This window comes from Perca fluviatilis, chromosome 1 (genome assembly GCF_010015445.1).
Source record: "Perca fluviatilis chromosome 1, GENO_Pfluv_1.0, whole genome shotgun sequence".
Classification (NCBI taxonomy): Eukaryota; Metazoa; Chordata; class Actinopteri; order Perciformes; family Percidae; genus Perca; species Perca fluviatilis.
In genome coordinates, this window is record NC_053112.1 from 31,384,733 (window position 1) to 31,411,741 (window position 27,009).

At 39.2% G+C, this 27,009-nt stretch overlaps 1 protein-coding gene across 8 annotated transcripts in view; it reads right to left on the reverse strand.

Annotated features, from left to right (window-relative positions):
* Positions 1-27,009, reverse strand: part of inpp4b (inositol polyphosphate-4-phosphatase type II B) — a 285,453-nt gene that overhangs the window by 47,511 nt on the left and 210,933 nt on the right. For all 8 annotated transcript variants that reach the window (XM_039815294.1, XM_039815285.1, XM_039815276.1 and 5 more), the window contains 5 exons: positions 22,781-22,885; positions 17,177-17,285; positions 8,732-8,915; positions 4,405-4,734; positions 2,828-2,966 (listed from right to left, as the gene is read on the reverse strand). In XM_039815294.1, coding sequence (XP_039671228.1) covers positions 2,828-2,966; positions 4,405-4,734; positions 8,732-8,915; positions 17,177-17,285; positions 22,781-22,885 — 867 coding nt within the window. The remainder of the gene's footprint in view (positions 1-2,827; positions 2,967-4,404; positions 4,735-8,731; positions 8,916-17,176; positions 17,286-22,780; positions 22,886-27,009) is intronic.

Below are 27,009 nucleotides of genomic sequence, written 5' to 3' on the forward strand. Positions count from 1 at the left end.
AAGGATTTCATACAGTATTACACAGCTGTTTACAACAAATACTGTAAGAATCACCCATTTATTTTCACGCAGACTGCTTTAATGATGTTCATGCTTTAACGACATTTATCGTAATTTCTTCTTTTTTCAAGATTATTTTTTGGGCATTTTCAGGCATTTATTGACAGGACAACTGAAGACATGAAAGGGGAGAGAAAGGGGGAAATACATGCAGCAAAGGGCCGCAGGTCGGAGTCGAACCCTGGTCCGCTGCGTCGAGGAGTAAACCTCTATATATGGGCGCCCGCTCTACCAACTAAGCTATCCGGGCGCCCATTAATTGTAATTTTTTTGATGCTGATTTAAATGCATCTCCTGGTTGGAAGGTGTTGAGTTAAAATAGTTTTACATTTTAAGCATTATTCAGTTATTTCTGCACATTTGCACAAAGTATTTAGTTTGTTTCCTTTGACAAAGTCACCACATTGCAGCGGAATGACTTTGCACATTGTCTAAAAGTCAATGTCGACCAAAATACTGACAACTTGCTTTCTACTGCCTCATCTGAATGAATCTCCCACCTGTGCACCTACACCCTGCACTGCGCAAAACTAATTTAAAAGTCAGGAAAATAGCAAACTGAGGGCTGCTTGAGCTGGTTGTTGCATCATCAAGAAAAAAGGGCTCCTTAAATTTACTGGCCAAATGCCTAAAATACACCTCACACTGTACAGTAGGTCATTAGAGACATGACAAAATTGCCTTTTTACTCCCTTAATGTGGTGTAATTCCTGTTGGAACAGGATGTTGGAGTGAAACATAATGCAGAGAAAGATTACTTAAATTAGATTGTGGTCCACTGACAGTATGCCAAATGCTTCGTTGTGGCAGAGCTGGAGAAACGGTTTAATCATTACTTTAATCAAATCACAAGCAGGTGAGTTATTTGGGTTTGGTTGAGTTATTTAGTTGAGCTTTCTATTTATGCCCTGACAACTGCAGAAGTAGCTCCTAAATTACCAGGGGTGGTTAGGAATCCCAGGTATTCACTATAAACAAATAATACATAAGTCATAATACACTGAATTTTTATGAGGTCTTAGATGCATTTCCTCCTTACAAAACAAGTTTCTGATGATCTCACTAGCCAAAAGGGGGCAGTGTTGGGTAAGCAATGTGCAAAACTAGTTTTCCCAACATGCATTCGGTTTAACTTCAACATATTGAAAAGTTCTTAGGGGGAAGTGGGGGCATCAGTGTTGACACGTAGGCACACACAAGCACAGTTAGATACCACCAATAATGTATAGCAAATCAGCCTTGCCCTTGCCTTGTCAGAAAAATCATGTCTTATCTCATTCTACAAATACCGCCTCTGCACAGAGAAGGAGGAAACAGAACGCCAGCTGTCATCTCTTCGCCAGCCCACCTGTCCAAACATCAAACCCCTCCCCCCCAACGTCTTGTCATCAAAAGCCCAGGCTTCACTGGTCCCAGCAAGAGATAAAGCCCCTGTCATTATTCTGTCCATGTTTTTATTTAGACAGGCAGATGACCACTTGCTCTGAGCCTGTTCAGCGTCTTAATAAAAGGTGCTTGGGGGGGCTGGAGCTTCTATTTCAGACTGAACACCGGGCGGATGGCCTTGTTGTTACCTGCCAACTCATTTGGAAAGATAGACACATGTAGAAACACACACACACGTATGACACACACACACACACACACACACACACACACACACACACACACACACACACACACACACACACACACACAGTCCTTGTCGCTTGGTCTGACTAATGCCGCCGCTCTGTGTGCCAGTTGGCAGTTGCAAAAGGCTGGGCACTTGACTGGACACAAGCTTGAGGCAGGATTTCATTGGACGTAAGGGAAGACTGGGCAGCTTGCGGTCAACAGTGAATGGCTCTGCATATCAAATATTGCTTTCATCCACTTCGCTGGCAACAATTTAAGTTTGCTAATGCTTAAACAACAGGGAGCAGGGAAGTTGGACCAAAGTCTCGTCTCACTCAGGCTGTAGATACATTGAAAAACATTGACTGCTCCGTGTTATTTCCCTCACAGTGGAAATATATTTGATTTAGTTTATTAATATATTTGTTGACGTAAAAGCTCTTCTTAAAATAAAATAAGCTGCCGTTGTGTGACAGGAACGGAAAATATCAAGCAAGTCACGATACAAAACTAACAGTTATATGATGGATAAGTTAAAGACTGATCTGTTAAACTGAAGAGAAAAAAACAACAGATCTGTTTTCAATAAACAGGAATAAAATACAAACTATATCTACTTAATATATTCAAAAGTTCTGTATTTTTTTGTGGTTTTGACTTTTACTGAAAAATGAGATTTGATGTCTAAATCATCACTGAGTGTAAGTCTTTTTACACATAGATGGTTGTATGCAGATATCAAAAGAGCTTAATTTAATACCTTAAATTTAACTACTGTATACAAAGACATCTAATACAAACGTGGGAACCAATCATGCACAAGTACCTTGTTGTGCCACCTGTTAATGCTTTCGTAGGATATTTTATTCTGCATAATTTGGACATGAGCTCCAAAAATGTGTTTGATTTCTTACTAGGAAGGAAGCAAAGGGTTATCTAGAATAGGTCTTTATCCAAAAGGTTAATTTAAATTAAGTATATTTGATTAATCATAAGCATTAGGTTGGTTTGGTAAAGAAATTTACCTAAACTATGACAAAAAAAGAAAACTGAACCAGATAACCATGTTTATATTGAAATTAATCTCATATATTCAAATTTAAGAAATAATTCAAGTGGCTGACTTTCACTAATTGCGCTAGTTATTTACCCGGGTTGTGTGAGGTGATGACATCAGCGAGCTGCTGCTCAGGGACTGGCTCCTGCTTGTTGTTGTCTTCTTCCTGGAGTTTATCCACCATGGCGATTACACAGTTGAGACATTTGGCAACGTTGGCCCACACCCTATCCTAAAAGAGCCGAATACACAATCAGCAGTCAGATCAGCCTCATTGATAAGATTTTTCTCACTCTGTTGGAGATAGTGAAATTGAGGAAAACCAAAATGTGTAAAAAAAAAAAAAAAAAACTGGAACAGAAACTGTTGAACGCCGCCTTCACACTGGCAGTTGAAATCAGCTCTGTAATACGCAATACGCCCCCAGCGGACGTCTTACTACACCGTTGAAAAGCTTCGGAAGCGACTCACAAAAATGGCAGAGAGACTAGAACATATACTGTCTATGACTAGAACGAGTGATAAGTGTCTGAATGTACGATTCTCTCTGACCTCTCTTATACAGCTATAAATAGAAAGGCTGCTGCCTGGAGAGAAGTTGCCATGTCAGGTCGGTTAAATGTGATTTAGCGGTATAATGTCAATAGTTTGGTGTCTGTTGCTAGCTAACCAACTAGCATTAGCAGGTTTGTTTATCAGTACCATAGCAACGCTAACTTCCATCGGATAGGAACTGTCCGTAGCCTTTCGCAAGAGTTACATTTTTTGAACGCATCCGGATGACCAACTGACACGATTTTTTTCGCACCCAGTTCGGACCCATTCGCATGCGGTCTGCGAATCTCCATAGGAAATGAATGACTTCCGGCCGTTTCGAAGCCGTATCGGAGCTGATTTCAACTGCCAGTGTAAAGGCAGCGTAAAGGTGTTTCCCTGTTCAGTCTTAACTGGCTCTGTGTCCAGAAGGTCAAAAGGAAATAGCAGTCTGGATATTCTGAGATTACTCTCAAAGCCTTTCAATTGTTTCCAGCTTTCTTGTGCTTTTTTCTGAACTTCAGCCTTTTACGGACGTATAGATACTTTCACTTTGTGAGTTTGTAAAAACATGACAATCCAAGTGTGTGTGTGTGTGTGTGTGTGTGTGTGTGTGTGTGTGTATTGTAAGTGATTGTGTGATTTTTGATCTTTTGTGCTTCAAAAATATGGTTTCGACCATAATATAATAGTGTGGAATATTTTGAGCGATAATTAGTCATGGGTGTGCAGAAATGATGACAAACTCCTGCTGCCAGTGAGGCAGATGGCATCCTCACAAACAAACAAACCAACAGTCACACACACTTCAGTGAAAAGAAGCAGCATGACGTGAGATTAAGTGACAAGGATACCACAAAGTAATCTTCTGCAGTGACTTTGTGAGGATCACATTTCGAAACTCCTTTGAGAAAACGCTCTCATTAAAAATGAATAATGGTTGGTATATCATCATATGCCATAAAAATCTTTATCTGTAATTAGAGTAATATTTTATCTCCTTAAATGTGCTCTACCATGAGGAGCAACACTTAAAATTACACATTTGCCACATTGTACTTAAAAATAAAAAAATAAACTAACAAGTCATAGCTTTGGAAGAATTCTCAATGACTTGGAAAAGTAGTCACACTCACCCATTCCTCCTCGTCATACTCTTTATGGTGTGGTATGGAGTCTTGGTGCTTCAGCGGCCCACCTTCGCCTCTAGTCGTGGTTTGGGATCCTTCCACGTTATTACACACTGCTGTGCTGTCAGTGATGGACGTGGCTGGACTGTGGCCTGGAAGTCCCTGGACTGGGCTCTGATTCTGGTCACTGCCCCGGTGGATGTGGCCTTGGTGTTGGCCTCCCTGCACCGGGGTTTGCTTCTGGTTCTTGGAAATGTATCCGGGCTGCGCTGCATGCAGTGCCAGTAGTGCACTCTTGACCAATTCATCCTTAAGCGTGTGAACAAATTGTTCTGTCTGCGGGAAAAAGAGAGAGAATGAGAGATGGGAAAAAAAGACAGATACTGAAAGTAATTGTGTGGGGGCACAACAAATTAAAATGTAACTGCTAAAAAAGCAAAAGAGACAGAGATTGTCACACAGGGGGTGGAAGAAAATACAGATGGAAGTGAGCTTGGAAGCGGGTAACTATTTACAGAGAAAGTGAAGAGAAACAAGGAAAATGAACACTCTCCTCCAACATAAAGTAGCTGCTCTCCATTACTGCAGCACAGTCGGTGAGCAAGAAAAACAGCAACAAACAACAAACAATTCAATTACTCCTCCTCCAGCCTGCTTCTCCGAGGAGCACACCTCTTTTGATCTCAAATTCAGCAGCTACTGTAAGTTGATGATGATCCCGGTACCAAGCAGCCACACGCTCGCTGCCGCCACAGCGTAAAAAATGAAAAGGGCTCTCAAGAGTAATTGAGTTAGCACTGCAATAAGCATTTTTATTACCACAGCAAAATACAGTCTAACAAAACACAAGCCAAGCCTTCCATGAAAAGAAACCTGCATGGCCTTTATATACGTATATTTGCCACACAAACACCCCCCGTTGTGGACTGAACAGTGAGCTTGTAGAGACTGCTAGAATTTGAGGAGATGGCTTAGTCAACAAAGAAGTAGAAAACTTTGTTTTATTATTATAAAAAAAAAATTAAAAAAATTACTCACACATCTGAGTCTGGTTTAACCGTTCTTTTGATTTAAAAAATAAGAAGACTGTAATCCACATAGAATGGGCCATTTGATGAATGTTTTAGCAGAGAAAGCAAATGATGACTACACTTTATATCCATTTTAATTGCCTTGCATGAATCCAAATGAGTTCCATTACTGTAAGTCAATGATGTGAGAGCGGAAATCTTGGATGAGACTGCGTGTGTAACTGCCTGGGAACAAGCACTTCTGCTGGAGTACTATTCTGTGACGCACACAATCGTACACAAATAAGTAAACATCATTTAAAAAAAAAAAATAATAATAATAATTTAAAAAAGGAGTCATGCTTGATTTAGTAACCAAAACACTTAACAGGAACTGGGAATTCAAAATGTAAATTCATATTCAAATTGAACTCTGCTTATCTGACCTCAATGTTAATTTGCAATCTATGAAATCATGTATTATTCATTTTCTTTCCTGGGATGAGTGAACAAAGATACACACTGTATTTAAAACAATCTGGATCTTATTTGCACTTCTTAATCACAAGGTCACAGAAGTCATGTATTTGACTACGCCAGTGCTCATATGGTAACTTTTTATGAAGTTATTTTCTTATTAATGCCATCCATGCTTCTTTGTTGTGGATAAAAAGGAATACATTACATTACAACCAACCAATCATTTAGTCACATTCCTGAACATTCAGCCAGTACCTAGGCTTGTATCCTCTAGGTCTAGATTAGGATCTACAGCGATGTACAGAAAACATTTTAATGATACACTGTACTGCAGGATCCATATAGATACTGTGTTCAAAGCAAAATATCAGAGGTATACTCCTTTGGGCAAAGGAGGAAAGCTTTGCAGCGTCATTCTCTTTCCAAGGCTAAACCAAAGCAAATTTGCTTCTCCACGCGCAAAAGCTACTCCTAGTGTAGCTCTTCCACACCTACCTGTTTTAGAGATCTGAAACGCTCAAAATCCCTTGGGAAGAATTCTGTTGCTACTCTTTCTTCAATACATCTGCTGATATGATTATGACTGAGCAGAAGTGCAAGTCAGAAAGTGCCTCTGTGGACTCCTATTGCGAAAAAAGAAGTTGCGTTTGATCTAAAAAAGAAGAAAACTGTAGGAATCTATTCACCCCGAATGGTTTTACCCTGAAGGATGTTGAAGCAGGTTTTGGCTGAGTTAAAAATAGAGCTTTTTCCACCAATGTAACGTCCCTTGAGAGGTGAAGGGAGGCTGAATGGATAGAGCTGGTCAGATTCCAACAGCACTTGGCTGTGAGGACACTTACTCACTATTGCATATATGACCTCTATACACCACATAATCTAACATAATCATGCATAGACGATCAAACCACAGCTCTTCCCAGGTAACTGTTACAGCGGAGACATATAACTTGTCCTAGGACACAGCTGGAGGGAGGAGAGATGCGTTGCAATTGCCTTTTCACTGTGATTATCATCAGAGTGAAATTATTATCATCATCATCAACAGAATCATGGCCATATATAGAGAAGCAACGGCGCGTCTGCCGTGTCCAACGTTAATCAGAATGTGCCCAGGAAAAGTATTCTGGAGTGAAATATTGCATTAGGCCTCGAGTCAGGTGGTCTGAACCGAGAAGGAACAAGTCAGAGCCAGCAGGTACTTGAAAAAAAAAAAAAAAAAGTCCTTACATCGCCCTGATATTCTCTGGAGATGTTTTAACACTAAAGAAGCTGGGACCAGGAAATATTTTAAATTTTTGTTTCGAAGAATGACTAAAACGATACATTTTCAAAATTGTTGCAGATGAATTTTCCACCAACCAACTAATCAATTAATTGACTAATCATTGCAGCTATAGTGTGTTGTAAAGTTGTTGTATTGTTAAAAGAAATAGTTCAATATTTTGGGAAATATTACATTTTGATGTGAACATTGACCAAGCTTTAGAGGTGTTGGTGTGGATTTTGTTACCTTTGAACAGAATAGCTGTGTCCCCCTAGTTCCAGTCTTTATGCTAAGCAAACTGCTGGCTTTAGACTTATATTTAGAGGTATTTATCTTCTCATTTAACTCTCAGCAAGAAATAAAAAAAAAAAAAAAACACTTTTCAAATTGTCAAACTATTCCTTTAAGTCTTTTAAGGGACATTTGTGATTTTAGGCTATATGAATACAACTGTCTTACTTGTGTGGGCACAGGTGTGAACATACTTGAACAAGTGAGCACGAGTCTGTGTGTACACACATAAATATTTGTGTATGTAAAAAAAGCTGATTTTTGAGATAGATGACCAGATGTGAAAGAGAGGAAATACTGAAAGACAAATTGGTGATGTTGATCATGATTGGAGTCTTTGGGGCTTAAAGAGAATGATGTTACTTAAACATCAGCTTTTAAACACACAGAAACACACTTTCACACCCTCAACCCGCACGCACACACACACACACACAAACACACACAAACACACACACACACACACACACACACCTTGAGATTTTAATCAGAGAGCAGCCCTGCTTGTGCTGACCAGGCCAGGGGTTTACTTGGCCAATGTGTGTGTGTGTCTAATCAAGGATGAGAGGAAGTGGTGACAGAGCGAATGTACCAATTAAGCAGGCTGATTGGGCTCTATTCCACTGTGGCAAAAACAATCTCTCCCACAACAGATTGCAATCTGACAGCACCAGATGTAATTAATTAATTATACTGATAAAAACGCCTCAACTCCATAAACCTCCATGCTGCTATTCACTTTTGTTAATTTGGTGTTTTTATGATGAGTTATAGATTTTTCCTGAGGTTGTCTGTTTAGGGTGTGCATGTGTGTGAAGCAACTGCTTGATTTAAAGTTGTAAAGTTATTTTTAGAAGTTATTAATTTTGCATTTGTTTTGTTGCAATGAAACTGGTACAGCTGGTACTAAGAATTCTCTCCTGTAGGATAACTCTCATGAGAGGGTAAACATTTAGTTTGAGAGTGTCAAAGTCAATTTAGGCCTATATATCGACCTGAATAGTCCTCCGATTGCAAACTCTACCAGGAAAACTATTGGTTATAGGATTAGAAGCAGAACCCCTGAGCAAATAATGAACATGTTTTTGGATGGGTTTGGGTTTAAATGAATTTGTCACCTCAGTTGAAGATTAATATAGAACGCTTTTCAGGCTAAAATGTTATCTGACAATGTTTAGTTATATTTCCAAGAATAAAATAGTTGGTTGCAGCTGCTTCAGGCCAAGAGGAAAGGGATAGTTTAGATGGAAGTGAGGCTGGGTGAAGGGTTTTGGCGCTGCCTCACCTTGTCAGAAAGGTTCTTGAGTGCATCCCTCAGTCCAGGGGAAGAGTGCTCCTGGGCAGCCTGGAGGAGCTGGTCCGCTAAGCTTGTGATGAGGGGCTGGAGGAGGCTCACGGTGCTGAGTACCTCCTGAGCTTTGGCTGTGTGCTCTGGGGAGTAGTAGATACACTGGTAGGCAGTGCTGAAGCTGTGGTGGAGGATAAAAACATATCAATTCAGATTTGACAGTCGCTGCAGTTGCACATGGACTGTAGCTACATGAAATGCATTTGAAAGTGGCCCAAATCTGATTTAATAAGAACTGGGCCACACTTGCTTGTAATGAGTTTGTCGACATACAATACTGGACAGAAGCTCATCTGTTTGTTTAGATAAGTGCTGCTAGTTTTCCTAGTGTCCACTTATCACCGGCGTTTGCCAAAACTAGCCGAGTAGGAAGAGCCAGTATTTGATATGAAACAAGCTACACTGCAGCATATACTGGTTGGCCTGCTCCAAGATCAATTTTGACACAAAAACATTACACATACACAATTGATCAAGAACATGTTTAGTTTTTTTTTTTTTCCTGCAAGGTGTGAATTAAGTAAATGTTCATGCTTTTCTACACTTTTCATTACACAATTCATAGCTTCTCTAACAAGGACTGCTATTGTAAAATATTTTAAAATGATAGCAGTGCTGGTATTGAACACATCAGATTTCTTTTATTATTAGAAATTGATTTATCTTGATGCCTTTGGTTGTTGTGGAGTATGGGATGCACCACGTCTAGTTGCTTTGTGCACATAGCTGTAGCAGCTCTAAACTCCACCGGCATACACCTACTGTAAGCCTGAGTGCCCTGCTGTGAATAACAAACGCAACCTTTCTTTACAGCGGTCAATTGCATCTAATTGTATATACCTTGTAGTATCACAGGTGTAAATCAGTCCCTGACTACATAGATACAATTAAACATGGTATGGCTCTGAAGCTTGACAAAGTTGAACTATAAGTATAACTCTTATTGTTACCTGACAACAGTAGAAAAGTTTTCTCTTTTCTCATCAGATTGAAAAAAAAAAAAAAAGAGTTGTTGATCATCACTTTACAATGTACAATGTCTTTGTGTTGAGGTAAAGTAATGACAAACAGACAAATAGTAGGTTTTTATTGGCTATAAACATTGTGCTATTGCGCACTAATTTTACTTTTGCTGCCGGAAAAATGTATAGCAGCAACGCTTTCCAGGCACTTGGCATGAAGTGTCAAACTGGACCTGCAGTCCAATGTCAACCCATTTTTTGCTTTATGAATAATTAATCCCTTCTTCATTTCCAGGGAGCTATTTAATCTCAGACAAAAACACCTTTTGTCAGTTCCTAGATTCAGGGCAAATCACTCCAATCAAACATTCTCCTCGGGTAAAGTTCCAGTGACTTTCAATGAGTTTCCGCTGACTTCCTGCCATCAGATGTAGCATGGAGCGAGGCAGTCATTTGCAACCCTCCCAGCTAGTTTAGAGTCAGCTCTGCAAGCCTCTATGTAGGCCAGACCCCAGAGCCAGATCCTAAGGCATAATTGACATAAGAGAGAGAGAGATAGTGAGAGAGGGGAAGAAAAGGGCACATACAAAGGGCTGACATAATACAGTATTCTCTGCAGCGCTCCTAATATTTTCAGCGAGGGAAAGAGTGCTTCTTTAGAAGTTGCCCAGTGTGGAACAGCACTACCTGATTTCAATAAGTGTGAAAATCTGAAGGCCTTAAGAAATTAGGAGTAGTAGGTACTAGCCACTAACTACCTCTTTGACTGGCTAACTTTAAAATCTTGGCCTTGTCATTATGACTAATGAGCTCCCTGGAGGACTACCACCCACAAGCTCAAGGCTAATCAAAGGAATCACTAAGTGAGAGAAAGACATAGGGCAAACAGTGTGAAATACTCAACCACACAGAACACTACCATGTATGCTTGCACATTATCCCCACTTCCAAAACCATACCTTTAAATGTTACAATTTCAGCCACAGAGAAGACCATGATTGAATAATCTACTGCAACAAAGTAAAGTCTGTAAACCCTTTTCATCCCCTGCGAGCTTACATTCGTCTTATTGCATTATGCAGAACTTAAGAGAAAAAAATCCAGAAGGACTGCAACAATACAGATACTACATAAAAGAGGCAAAGGAGAAAGTTGGTGGAGGAAGACAATTGTTTCAGCGACTGAGATTCAATAACAGCCCTGTTGACTCATAAGTACAAATCCAATCCCATTAGGGAGCCTATGCAGGCAATAATGAATGTTGGGACCTGCCACCTGATGCTAGACGACAGAATTGATCCTCTGTAAGGCTGGCTAAGGCAAGGAACTTTAATTGCCTCATCAGCATTGCTGTCAATCCAAATGGGTCTACCAAGACAGCAAACCATGAAAAGGTAAAACAGAATAAATCTGTGAATGCAAACTTGATGAAAGGCCAAAATGGATGTTGCACACAAGGATCTGATTGTCATTTAAAGCCTTGGGTATGTTTCCCATCCCTGATGTGATTTGGGAGAACTGTGTGCCATGTTTTTAAAACATGGTGCCAATAAAACAGGGGGTGGACAAACAAATGCACAACCCAAGAAGACAGCCCTGCAAAAAATACTACCTTTGTGGATCTTATAATATTTATCTTTTGTTGAATATGTAGGTGATGAACCCTGGGGCCAGAGATTGTGGTGTCATTAGAGTGCATGATATATTAATAAAATAAACACAAGAGCAGAAAATCCTCCCACCTCTCCAGGTCTTATGTTGATGAGAAGTAGCCTCAATCTGACTCATAGCACACCTGGACTCATAAAAGGCCTCCTTCTTTACAAATCCTTTACTTTAGTTTAAAGAGGCACCCAGAATAACTTGTTATTTACTGTTTGTCTGATGGCAGCCATGTTTTAATGTTGACATCTGGATGCATTTTTTTTTAAGTTAATGCCAATGTTACCATTTGATCAGATCATTTTGATATCAATAGTATTATTTTGCCTTGTAGCACTATATTATCTGTAATTATCACAAAAAGGTTGAAAATCCTTTCAACCTTTAAGGTTAAAATAAAAGGTTTGATAGCAGTTTGTAATTTGAGTACAAGTTTGCAGAGTCCTTATAAGAGCAATAGCAAGCAAATATGAATGTTCATTGATATTCATAATGTGAGCCATTTGTCCTGCAACTATGTAAACTTTTAAGTCTGCATGCAATTTATGAATATTTATGTGTATGTCTATGGACCTAGGAGACTCATTAATGTCCATACATGCAGTATAGAGCATTTCAAGTGAACTGGTGTTGTTGTTTTTTGCCTCTAAAGGGACCAACTAAGGACTAACACTTCAATCTAGAGGGTTGTCTTGTGCGTGTTTTAAACATAATGATGCACAAGTTCCATTTTACTGTGCCACAATGTGAAAATGAAGATAAATGAAACTCAATATTTCAGATAAATTATCTCAAATTGGAGCTGCACATAGATGAAAGAGGCTTATTTGTGCAGACTGTACAAAACTACATAAAACAGTACATTAGGACTCATCTCATTATGCTAATAGTGACCAGCATACCTACATCGACCTACACCTACCTACCTGCTTGTAGTCAACAGTGCACTGTGCATTGGTGAACCTGTGTTTTGTGATATTTTTTGTCACAAACAAACCCTTTTTATTCATGTTTTATTGACCTGCAGACACATCTTATTGCAAAAGTATCCAATGGTCCAAATATTCCACTAATTCCAGGATTTAGACTACATTTTAATATTAGGTTTTTATCAGTATCTCTTAGCCAAAACAGCTTGCATGATTATGCTGATTAACTCCCTACAAAGCCATCTAAAGGTGGCAGGTTTATTTTTCATCCTAATTTGTGTGAAACACTTTGTCAAACTTCAATTTCATGTGCCAGATCTAACACCGCTTCCCAGTTTATGCAGCACAGTGCACAGTGGAGACACATGCAATAAAGGTTGACCCTTGGCTGTGACAAACAGCCTGATGTCTAACTGTAGAGCAGAATAATGACTGGTCATATAATTGTGCTGGTTAAATTTAAGAGTGGTATGACTGACTTTTTTTTTTTGAGAGTTAGTTATAAAAACTCTACTATTATTGTATTTATTACATATTATTTATTACATATTATTTATTACGGTACTTTGTAGTTCACACAGAAAATGGTTTTCTTCTCGTTTGGCAGCGGTGACGTCATGGTGCACGTAAGCAAACTGAATGCAACCATTTCCGATTTCCAAATGATGTGATTTAGCACAGAAAACAATGAAGGATGATGCTGGAAACTGTATGTTCAAATTCGAATTCAACTCATCTGGCCTGGCCAGGCATATTTGTGTTTGACTATAAAATCAACTCTCCACCTCCTGTTAGGGAATATTAGATTCCTCTTAGGTGAAGCTCCTCCAGACTCCATTACATGACGTCTGTACATCATTGTGGGAGAGCAATGCTTTTAGAAAGAATTGCTGCCATACCCCTACACACTCACTTATAATGCATTATAATGGATTTTTCTTAATCCTACCTCATTTACATTGCACCCTGGGTTTGCCACACGCCTCCAGCCATGAAAATACCAAAGGTGGGCTGCCACTCCTTCTGCACAATATGCACAGTGCACTTGACCGCACATTGCACCTGCACTTTGATTCATGAAATTATCGCCCTTGGTCTTCTTATAATTCAAGTTTTACAAAAAAACAGCACTGGATCTCCAGAAAAAGGACCCATCCATGTGTTGTGGCGCAACGCTCCATCAGGTAAACATGACTGTAAGAGAAGACTCCAGTCTACTAACAGATTACTTAAACTAGCAGTGCGTCGAGGATGAACTTCCTCCTTGGTTTTCCTAAATGATCAATGGGAATTGGTTATAACAGTAATGAGAGGGAGAAAACCGCTGGGCCCAGCGGCCTAATTAAGCCAGCATCTCCAGCGCACGGCTAATTAATAGTGGTAGAGGAAATTAATGAAGAGCTTGTGGCCTGTTCCTAACAGCCAGCAGGAGTAAAATGCAGCTACGTCAGCAGAGAGCCCTGCAGCACTCCAGGTGACTGCCAGAGCCTCCTTCGTTATTTAGACAGCACGCTGTAATCACGGTTCATACACCAGGACACTGCCACATAGCCACAGTAAAAACATTCTGTATGCTATAGATACATGCTGAAAGATCTGATCTCAAACCAGCTTCTTTAAACTGCCAAAGTCCATCTGTTGTTGAATCCTCCACTTGGCACTGATTTCACATCAGTTTTCAGAATAACAGCCAAAGCTTTCCTCAGTTCAGACACAAACTAGAAACCCTGATCTAGGACCAGATACACCTCAAAGCTACTGCCAGCACCATCACCCACAGAACCTAGAGCAGGCAAAGAACTAACAAGCTGCTATCCGTGGAGTATGGAGTCCCAGCCACTGTCAACGTCCTGTCTCTGAAACACACACACACACACACATACACAAACACACACACACACACACACACACACACACACACACACACACACACACACACACACACACACACACACACACACACACACACACACACACACACACACACACACAAATCCTGGGAGGAAGTTATGTTGTTGGACAACATGCTGCTAGTCACGTTAAGTCTGAACATTGGCCCCAAGAGACTGTGTGATGTAGTTTCAACTACACTCTGTGTCCCAGAAATGTGTCATTCGGCAGTTCTGCTTGACCAGGAGGCCTGGCCAAATGACAGTGCATCCTCCCTCTCTGTTACAGTGAACAGAATTCAAACATGCAGAGAGAGGAGCTGTACAGCACAGCTTCTGCACCAACTAAGTACAGCTGACCTTACAAACGAGCCTGTCTAACATTATACTGAAAAACAACACAGTCAAAAACAGACTGTTGTATATCTCTTACATTACATGTGCAATAAAAACCCACAGACATCATCAGTATAGGTAGGAATACACTTGGCAATGTTGAGGTTCAATAAAACATGTCAAAAAAAAAAAAAGAAGTGTGTTGCATCGTTATGCAGATTAGCTGAATAATTCAAAAGAGGCTGTTAATGAAAGACCACCTCAGCAAATCCCCAGCTATGTCTATAGGGTTAAATTAAAAACGGATAAAAATCCAGTGACTTTTAAAACATCCATTTAAGTGGAACTGCATGCATTAATGAAAGACAAATGCTCTTGCCCTGTGTGTACATGTGCTAGGTTTCCGGAGGAATACTAAGTGTAGTTATTGATTAAACTCTTTCCTGGACCATCCTGAGAGACAAACTACATTGCATACTCTGGCCATTGCCAAGTTTGGCCAATGCAGGTTTTTAATGGATCAGGAAAGAACCCCCCTTTCTCTCTTCTAGTGTCCAGGGAACAAAGACGAATAGCTCTTTTATTGCCCTCCTGGTAACACCTCTGTGCTCAGGTTTTCCTTTTTTCCCTCCCTCAATCTCCTTTTCCATCCCCTCTTTGATGAATTAATATCACATTGAATAGCCAAGTCTCACATCTTGCAGAGTGTCCCCCTTTTTAATCAAATGGGATTATAAAAAGCTGCTGCAGAAAGGTGAGAAGACACACTGGGAGAAGTGAGTGTCTGCGTATGCACGCACACATGTATCTACACTCTGGTCAGATAGGCTGACCTTCTGTGCAATTAAGTTACTCTCAACTGGACTTGCGCACATGACTACAGTACTTCACAGTTACACACAACTAAAAAAAACCTGATCACGTCCTGGGCTAAATATTTGGTCAGACGTTTAGTGCGTGCATAATAAAAGCAAATTAAACCATGAAATAATCAATGTTCCTCATTTAAAGTAAACTTGCACCTTCATTACAATGGCCACTGCGAACACACTGCAAAATTACAGAGAAACTGAGTTTATTCCTATTTCTGACGATGACTGACAAATGACTGCATTCCAGGTCAAACATGGATAAGGCTCAGAGCAGGCCGTAGTCAGTTAGCCAGGCGGAAAATTGGAAAATTTAAGCTACAGTGAGTCATTAGCTAAGTCAAATATGAAACAAAAAGCTCCGTCTCCCTGGAGAATTCTTTCTGAAGTCTAATCTCTCGTTCAAAGAAAATGATTTCACTTCAGTGGATTCTCGAAAATATGCTAACCTTATCATAGTTCATGCTAGCAGATAAAACTGACCATCTTCAGCAAATTCACTTGTGCACTTTAGCGTAAAAAAGTCCTTTTTTATTATCAGCACAGGCCCCCAACTATTTTTCCCACCAACTTATCCATTTCATACCCACACCTCAGTCCTCTCCATCTTGCCTCTCTTCCCCTCTTTCTTGAGCTGCAAACTCTGTAACTAATTGGATCTGGCATGGTCTGTAATGACTTTGTGCTCTATAGGGGGGGCTTTGGGAAAAATCACCCTTCATTTCTTCTGGCATCACTCAAGTGACCACATACTGAACTCCAGTGACATATACCTCCATCCTGCATCTAAAGGGCAAAGACAGCAACATTTACAGGATACTGCCGATCTCTGGTTTGAGGAAGTCCTATGGATATGTTCCCCCGGAGTGCACTTTCAGTCAGTATATGTGCGTATACATTTATCTTTGTATCTGTGTATGTATAACACAATCATAATAGCGTGGTCTCATTTGTGGAGCAAGTGGATTCGGTCAGTAAAATAAACACACAAGACTTATTTTCTCCATCAAGCAATCAAGCAGAGAGCTGGTACACATCCACAGACTGAACACAATCAAACATAAAACACAATCTAAGGGGGACCAACTCACAAAATATCTCTGAGCAAATCCACATCACTCAGACTTTTACAGAGTAAGGATTCACTCAATGTGAAATATGTACCAGTAATAATGAGTGGTTATTGCTATGCATATTGTAGACTCATCTGGTATTCAGTGGTTATGAATTGCTGTTCTATGGCACTCTACACATATCATATTTACGTACGTACATACGTAGTTTTTGTCATTACCTCAGATGAGAAATGTCCTAATTCGTTACATAAAAACTTGGTCTGGCCATTTGGTTTTTGAATTCAAGTGCTTTTTAAGAGAGAGCTCCAGCTGGCAGCTGGGAAGTTTTGTTAAAAATGTGTGGCTCTTCAGTGACAAGTTAACATACAACTTTTAAAATGGAGACAAAAAATGCTTGCCAGGAAAAAGGAACCAGTACAGAGGAACTTGTGACTCAACAAACCCTTTGCATCATGTCGGTTTCCTCCAGTCAAATTGAGCATGGATTGGCTAGAAGTAACTGTTTGGGCCTGGAAAATCAAGTTTCAAATTTGTCTGCCACTATCAATTATGCCCAAGTCATATTATTTTGTCAATAAAAAACCTGTGTCCTGTTTTAAATCATGCATGCTCCCTCTAAACAAGATTTTGTCCAGGTTGGCAAGGTGTTTTTTTCCTACCTCTTTTTCTCTGCTTCATATCTGCTAAGGAGACGCTGCAGACCACCACACTTGAACCCCTGGAAATGGGCAGCAGGCGCACCGACAGTGACAACGTCATAGAATGCATCTGTTAAGAGAGAAAAATTAGTTGAGGGGATTTAAAATAGTGAAATGTATAATACAGCACCTTGGAAATTGGCACTAAAGGACCTTGAGGGGAGACAAATTAAAAAAATTATAATCATCTCCATCAAAGTGTGTTTTTCAATTTAAGCTATACTTCAACTTAATTTTGAGTCAGAAACAGCAATTCCTCTAATAGTCAGTTATGAATATGTCATGCAGCTGTTTCAGGGCTTCAGTTCACATTAAAGGTCACATGGTGGGGTTACTTTTGTAACCAGCATACAGTATTTTTAAACTCACAGATGCATCATATTTATGGACAAATAAGAGGCATGAAATTATTCTGCACTCTGCCAGTATAGTTTCTTTTAGGCGTACATATTTAATGTTGTTTGTATGTATGTATGTATGTATGTATGTGTATTGTGTATGGCTATGATACTAGTCATTTCTCTCCAGCCATCTTTTGGTCTTAATGTAGCGTTGGTCCCACATTGAACCAGAAGGACGACCAATGTCACAGTGCTTTATTCCAATTTGCACACCGCCGTCACATGTAAATAAACACTTCACAGACGACTAAGCAGGCACAGAGGTGCTTACAACAGGCCTTGTTTTGAATGAGTAATGGATGAGGCTGACAATTAAATCTGTAAAAAAAAGGGAGGAGGATGAGGGAGTGGACGGGGGTTTAACGGGGTAAATATTTTGGTGTGGTTTAGTGCCAGGTCAGTTAATGAACACCTCCAGGAAAGCGACCATAGGAAAACACTGCCCGGAAAATCGTTGAAAACAGAAATTAATGACATAACACAGCCCCAAGTGTTGCCACAGAGATGTGAATAACATTGTGGCCAACAGCATCACGTCCCCCAACACCCCCACAATAGACCAATAGTGGTTTGATGTAAGGGCTTTGCTACTACCCACTGCTTCTTCCATTAATTATCCCTGTGCCTGGCCATGGGGCTCCCTGTCCGCCACATGTTTGGCCCCAAGAGTGTTCCAATGTTCCCTTAATTGGTTCTCCCACAGCAGAAGTACACTGAAATACAATGGCGGTTTTCAGAATATCAAGCACAATGACCAATTAGTGCCTGATTTGCCTGGTCTTCGTCTCACATCATTCTTTTCTCAATTTATCAACAACAGAACAAGCTGTTTAGGTACTGAGAGGACAGTTGCTTTCTAAAAGAGGAAATTGATTTGGGCAGTCAGGTTGAGTGGTTATAATTCATACTTAACCCATTCCACAATCCTGTTTAACAATGAAAAAAAGATCAAAGATTTTTTGACACAAATGAGTTCTGAACAATACTTTTAGTTCAGCTTTGCCAAGCTGAGCTTTTCAGGCTGGAATTATTTTACACTTGTCATTTAGGAGACAGAAGACAGCCGTTCTCAGCAAAACAAATGAATACTGTTTTGAGCTCAGTGTTTTTTCCCCCCAATTTCCTTTTCTTGCTGGATGATCAATTGAGTGGATTGCATAGCCAAACTCAAGGAAATGCATCACATCAGAAAATCAAATGGAACAATAGAGCAATTGACTACAGTTGGAAACTGAGAAACAGCTCCATTATGAAGCCAGTTCCATTATTTCCTGGGCCTGACTGATTGCAATCATTTGGTTTTTGCTTTTTAAATTGAACAACGTGTAATTTAATAGCAATTCTCTATCAAACAAGGATATGACAGTAAATGAAAACTAGAAGGTAGCCTGATATTCAGACAGAATGGCCATTTCGTTGTTTTTGTAAGCAGTTTCTATGTGGAGAGGCCTTCATTTCTGCCTAACTATTCACATAAGGCGGCCACTTAAATCAAATTTGGTTCATTCTAAAGCTGCGTGCATGTTGTGTGGCGTTTTTAAAGACAAAGTTTTGTGCATTTTTGCCTTTATTGGTGAAATGACAGTTAAGCATACATACAGTTGTGTTCAAAATAATAGCAGTCCAACATCACTAACCTCATAAATGAAATTTTTTGGTAGAAGTGATATTTCTATATGGCAAATAATTTACTAGTAAGTGTTGCAGAGTCCAACAGACCCAACAGTCATGACATGCATGCTGCTCATTCTGTGTAATTTAATCTGTAATTGAAAGGGGCATGTTCAAAATAATAGCAGTGTCGTGTTCACTTAGTGAGGTGATCGATTCTGTAATAGACACAGGCGTCAATTATGGCCTTATTATAGCATATTTAAGGAAGGAAGGAAGTAAATGTTGTGCATGCTGGTTATAGTGCATTTCACACTTAAATACTCAGCAAAATGGGTCGTTCCAGTCATTGCTCTGAGGAACAGCGGACTTTGATTAAAAAGTTGATTGAAGAGAGGAAAACAAATAAAGAAGTGCAAAAAACTATAGGCTATTCAGCCAAAATGATTTCAAATGCCTTGAAATGGCATCCAAAGCTTGAACGATGTTGGAAAAAACGGTCAACTACCATTTGAATGGATCGAAGAATAGCCAAAATGGCAAAGGTTCAACCAATGATCAGCTCCAGAAAAATCAAAGAAGACTTAAAGTTACCTGCGAGTACTGTTACGATCAGAAGAAGGCTATGTGAAGCAAAGCTATCAGCTAGAAGCCCCCGCAAAGTCCCATTGCTGAAAAAAAGGTTGAAATTTGCCAAAGGACACATTGACTGGCCAAAGGAGCATTCTGTGGACTGATGAGAGCAAAATTGTTCTTTTTGGGTCTAGGGGCCGCAGACAGTTTGTCCAACGACCCCCATGCACTGAATTCAAGCCACAGTACTGTGAAGACAGTAAAGCATGGTGGTGCAAAAATCACGTTATGGGGATGTTTCTCATACTGTGGTGTTTGGCCTATTTATCGTATACCAGGGATCATGGATCAGTTTCAAAATACTTGAAGAGGTCATGTTGCCTTATGCTGAAGAGGAAATGCCTTTGAAATGGGTCTTTCAACAAGACAATGACCCAAAACACACCAGTAAGTGAACAAAGTCTTGATTGAACAAGATTGATGTTATGGAGTGGCCAGCCCAATCCCCAGACCTCAATCCCATAGGTGACAAAAATGCTGTTTCTGAGGCAAAACCCAGTAATGCAGAAGAATTGTGGACATTCCAGTGCAATCGTCCTGGGCTGGAATACCTGTTTACAGGTGCCAGAAGTTGGTCGACTCCATGCAACACAGATGTGAAGCAGTTCCCAGAAATAATGGTTATGAAACTAAATATTAGTGCAGTGATTCAAAGTAAAGCAAACCCTTGAGACATTTTTCAGTTTATACAGTAAATGTTTGAGTTTGTAAAGAAAAATGCAAATATTGCTATTTTTTTGAAGATTCTAATATTCCTTTTTCTTCACTTTCTGTAAAGGTATAACACAAACTTGATCAATTTTGGTCATGTTTTGATTTAGAGTGCAGTGTTCCCAATACATTGATAATATGGAATTAAAAGCTATTCAAAGGATTTTGAGCATTATTCCCTTTTTTAAAATCACACTGCTATTATTTTGAACACAACTGTACGTAGGAAACCTAAAACCTGAAAAAATAAGTATCAAAATGAAGTTTATTATCCAAAGACAAGTTTCTCATTGCGTTATCTATACAATGCCACATCTTTTCTGCAGACAGTGTTATTACAATATGTACATTACATAAAATACCTGTGCATGTTGATCTAATTTGCTATTAATAAACATATACATGCAGAATGTTGATATACATTAGGGTTTACACAAACCGATACTCTGAGATACATGACATGAATATGCAGTCATCATTCAAAAGAAAACTCTTCCAGTATGACAAATGATATCAGCAGAGGGTGTTAACTCACATTTGAATAATTTTCTGCACACGTGTCAAGTAAGGTCTCTTTTCATGAATTTACTGTAGACGTGTACTGTAACTGACTTGTATGTAAGATGATGCACACTATGTTTAAGGTGAGGTTAAGAGGATAGGAGACAGCTTATGCATAATAAAACATATTCAATAATCCGTATTCAATAAAACATTTAGTGGACTGAGGTTGTTATACATTTTTAAAGATTTACTTATTTGTGTGAAACATTCCTTCTTTTTTTAATCAAAGTTTTGTGACTCAGTATATTTATATACTGTGTACCCAGATTTCTTAATTAACATCATGAAGCTGATGGGAGCTGTGTGTATCCTGCAGGTACACCAGGTCCTTCTGTAGTATACAGTACATAGTGGAGGTAACACACACACACACAAACACACACACACACACACACACACACACACACACACACACACACACACACACACACACACACACACACACACACACACACACACACACACACACACACACACACACACACACACACACACACACTAGCTAAAGCACCACTGCCTGGAATAGAGTAAAGGTGTGAATTGGCCCCACAGAGGGTAGTTATCAGTGTCATTAATCAATTGACAAACTCCTCTAAGGCTTGTTTTATCTTGATTTTCCCTTTTTTCTGCCTTGACAATGCAAGACAGTTTCAGGGCTGTAAGATGACTTGATTTTACTTATTTTATTTGTCATACCTGATGTTTTCACTAAAAGAAGCACCATTTATGTCAAGGTTGGTCTGTCTTCAACTTCCCATCAATCATCAAGTGTATAGTTGAAATGGAGCCCACTCACAGGTAGTGAGGCAGCAGTTAGTCGCTTTAATACACTAGACAGATCCAGAGCAATAACAGGCTCTGCTAGCTAGAGAGCAGCGGTGGAGAAATGGACCAGTCTTTCTCTCAGGAAAAAACGCAAAGGGCTTAATTAGTGTTTTGTCCATCTTTCTCAGGCCAAGTTAATTCTCACCTTTCAACCTGAGCGATGACCTAAAACAAGCCTGTCTGAGCCCTCAGAGTATCTCTGACAGATGGAGAAGTCAGTAGGTGACACCCACAGCAGCTTATAGAAATGTTTGCATATGAAACCACCTTTCCATAATACCTGTTTTTTTCTGTTTGGAAGTTTCATGTTTAACAGCTGTTAAGCCAATTTGCTTTTGAGCAGGATGGTAAAATGTGTTTAAAGTGGCTTTAATGTTTTTTTTATAACAATAATGTATGAGATGACAATGAAAAATAATGTGACAACATGAAAGGGCTCGCAGTGATAATCCTACAGAGAATTATCACCTGAATCTGCTGCTCCCCCTCGGCTTTATGGAGTTTTATAGTTAGTTTCAGCTCACGGTTTAGCTGTTCGGCTCGCAATTTTACTATTTTGGATCACTGTTACTGCTCTCATAGCACTATTTGAGTAGGCAGCCGTTTGTGTGTATACTACCTGCTCAGCTCCAAACAGCAAACAGACAAAGTTAGCAACTAGCTGGTGCACATTTAGCAGCTGAAGGGCCGGATACTTCAAAAGTTGGTAGACACCAAAAACAAAGCTAAAAGAAAGTGAAAATTTGGACTTACCTTCGCCAGGTGTAAGTATTATGTATAATAATAGGTCTAACAAAAGTCTAAAGCAGTAGTGTAATACCTGTTTTTCTGGGGCACGTCACCCTCATCCGCTGGGTGTGCAAGTTTATTGGGATGAACTCCAGAGATTTCTGGGCTTTGCAGCAGCTTGGCTTGAATGAATGACCTAAAAAAAAAAACAGAGACAAGTATATGTCACATTGTCAAGTACAATGGCATGATATCTGATGACTATTTTTAATCCGTCTCCAGTGAGTGGTCACTTACTTACTAAGTATGCTTAACGTTTTAAATTAGTAGAGCCCAATTTACCCAGCTATTTTCCCAAAGAAAGCATGATTATAACATTACATGTCACAGATTACACAAAGGCTATTTAAAACCGTAAACTACAAATGATTCTTTGTTTGGCACTGGGTTATGATTCAAATGATGTTAAACCTCTAAACCAGGGGTCTTCAACATTTTTTAGGCTGAAAAAGAGAACCCCCCCACTACATACAGTATGTTATGAAAATTGAGTTGCATATTAAATTGGGCCCACAATAATGTGTAGGGTGGCCTAAAGTCTTTACACATACCTTTTTGTGGTGCACGCAATATATAAAAATAATTGATATTCATATATTTATACATGTTTTAAACATGTAAATGTTTTAAATACAGTAAATCCTTTAGCTTATCTGTATCTGTGGATGGCTACCTTTCCCATCAGGCCAATAAGCCTGTAATCAATGTTGTGTCAATTTAAAAGTCCCATGGCATGAAAATTTCACTTTATGAGGTTTTTTAACATTAATATGAGTTCCCCCAGCCTGCCTATGGTCCCCCAGTGGCTAGAAATGACGATAGGTGTAAACTGAGCCCTGGGTATCCTGCTCTGCCTTTGAGAAAATGAAAGCTCAGATGGGCTGATCTGGAATCTTGCTCCTTATGAGGTCATAAGGAGCAAGGTTACCTCCCCTTTCTCTGCTTTGCCCACCCAGAGAATTTGGCCAACCCATGAAAGAGAGACATCATGGCTCTCAAACGAGCAAAGTGGCAGTTGGTCAAGGCCACACCCACCCTGCTCCCACCCTCTCTCCTCCTCAATAGCATTTAAAGCTACAGACACAGAAATGGCACATACTAAGGAAAGCTCATTGTGGGACTGGCTCTAGTGGCTGTAATTCTGCACCAACGCTGAATTTCGGGAAAGAGACTTCAGATACAGTATTAGGGGACCACTAAGGCCTATATAAAAGCATCCAAAGAGCACAATGTCATGGGACCTTTAAAAACAAATCACAAATAGGCTGATTTATCTTTGTATTAATATGTTGGACACATGTTTATGTATATTTTCAGAAATATTAACTTTTTTTAAATGATTAAAACAATAACTTGGGGCCCCCTGCAGTAACTCTGAAGACCCCCTAAGGGTCCCGGGCTCCCTGTTGAAGATCTCTGCTGCATTCCACTTTTAATTGTCCATGCAAGATAATATAACACACATCTATGTATATCAGATAAAGAATATCAACAAGCGTCTCAAAAGTAGCTAATTTTCAATCAACTGCTTATAATATCCTCTAATGCAGTGTTATCATTTAAGCACAGTATGTTATGCCCCTTGCAGCCACTACTTTTCTCAAAATGTCCAATTAAAAATTTCTGACAAATGACACTCTGTTTCTGGCTTAAAAACACAATCTGACACTTCATGTTGGGAGCTCAAATCTTGAATATGTAAATAGGGTTGATGAGCCTCTTTGAGATGAGGCAAAGCTTTCAACATCAATCAAAGAACAATGTAGGAGGCGATTTAGAAGTGTTGTGATGTTTTCCAGCAGAGGTAAGTCATTAAAAATGAAGGTATTCGAAAAGGGTACACAATACCAAAAATCTGAACAGAAATTCTCATATCACAAAGTTTCATTTTCTAGTTTGGCATTGAAACTTTGAATTAAATTCCCTTTTAGGACAAATGCCTTTGAATTTCCTATCCAAGGATTTAAGGAGGAGTTAAAAAAACTAGTAAAAACTGCTCTAGTACAAGTTACGTGTTTTCCAGCTTGTATGCGTAAAGTAATTACGAGGTCATGGTGGGCTATTGATGTATGTTGAGCATGTTGATGTAATTCTTTAATCCAGATTGTAATGCAACAAATACTGTAGATTAATGTCATGGAAGTGAGTAAATATGCAAATACGTGCTTGAGGAGTTGCATCTGGTCATTTTCATTATAAGTAAAGTTCTTTAGGCCTTTCAGACATGTTTGTCTAGCTAGTATAACACTGCATAGACCTTTGCATTCTGTGGTGCTATATCAATTTAATCTTTTTATAACATCACAGTGGTCATTTCCTTTTCTTTGCTTCTGACATGATCATTTATCATATATAGTTGGCTGTGCTGTGATCACATACTAGATCATATGAGTCACACCACTGGCAACACTGGTGTGAGGTCATTTCATTGAATGGTCTGTTAAAGTTTTTAACGCTCCTCTTTCATCCGTCTTCCCACAAAGACTGTGGCTTATCAGGATATCCACACATTGTTTTTTTTTTTAGTCCGACAACCTGATTTTGCTGATGAGGGAAACACATAACATTCCTTTGAACCAGAGGAGGTTATTATTTCCCCCCCATCGAAGATCTCCCAAGATCTCCTCTCCTGAGGAGAGTTCAAATAGCATTAGAGCAAAAACACAAATAGTCTTCATAACCTTTTAATATTATCATAGATGAAGAGATATGTATTATATACTGTATGCATGACTTTTATTGTGGAGATAGCCTTTTGGTTCTATATATCTCAAATTCAGTATCCTAATTATGACAATGTGAAAATATGACAGCTAAATGAATAATTAAACGATTTATTAAAATACTCAAATTTCACTGACTGATCTGCAGTATATTGTCAACAATGATTCAGTTCTTATAGCAACACCAAAAAAGGCTTGCGTCATTGGCTGAAATTCTGCTTTGATTTCCAAATATTAAGGTGAAGTAGAGTGTGCTCCCTGTACTGTAGCTCACAATGTATGTTAATTGCAGCATAATGACAAAAAAGACAAAGTATACACACTTTCCAGCTCTTCTATCTGACATGTGCCCATACTCTCTCTTTGTGTTAAGAACTAAACTATGCAGTACACACTCTTCCATCCTGTTCGTTAATTACTTTCGAGGTAACAGACCATTATGCACCAAGCCTCAGTGCTACAGGAGGTTTATGTTTACACAGAATCTAGATGAGAAAAGAAGTTACCTGCCACAGATTTTTAACATCATTTGGTAGGTTTGCCAAACATGAAAACAAATCCACTGCACCTCCATCAATGTATATAATGCTGAAACTGCTGACCCACTCAAGCTGAAATGTGTTACCTCGGAAATAGATAACACGTATGACAGCAATGTGACTTATTTTCAAGCACTGACAATCATGTCTTCTTCCTAAAGTGATAACAGATTTGCTGCTACTTATTAAAGTGCAAATGTAAACAGATGCCACTTAAACCACTGAAGATACAATCTGTTGAATACATTTAGTGAAGACAAAACATAAGCTTCATGTGTAGAAATGTAATGAGCAAGTACAATTTATTTTTAAAGCGCTTTTCACAGATAAAATCACAAAGTGATTTATAGGGGAATAAAAAACCTACAAGAGAAAATACATAATAAAAACACAATACACAATTAAAATTACATGATAATACATAAAGTGCAGACAGGTCAACCAAATGCCTGTCTAAATAGGTAGGTCTTTATCTGATTTTTGAGTCCACAGATACAGCAGACCGTAAGGATGGAGGCAGAGCATTCCAAAGTTTAGAAAAGCTTGATCACTACGGGTCTTAAGCCAGGTGCGTGGAACAGACAGTAAATTTAACATATTAGACCTAAGAGAGCAAGCTGACAAATATGGTTGAAGTAGCTCAGCCACATACGCAGGTGCCTGACCATACAATGCTCTATACATAAGAGTGAGTCTTGTGACAGCATTCTGGATTAACTGAAGACGATCAAGTGCAGACATTCTAAGTGAGGAGAAAGTGTGTTCAAGTATCAGTATAAATTACAGTCTGTTTACTAATATTTCTTAAGCGGAAAAAACAAGTTCTGGTCAGCTGCTTTACATGGATGTTAAACAACGGAGATTGATCAAATATCAACCACAGCAATGTTCATTGAAAACTGCATAATAAATTCTACATCATTGAGATTATTATTAATATCACAGCAAAGACACTCTGTAAAACTCATCAGAGGCCTGTACTACGAATCAAGATCAAC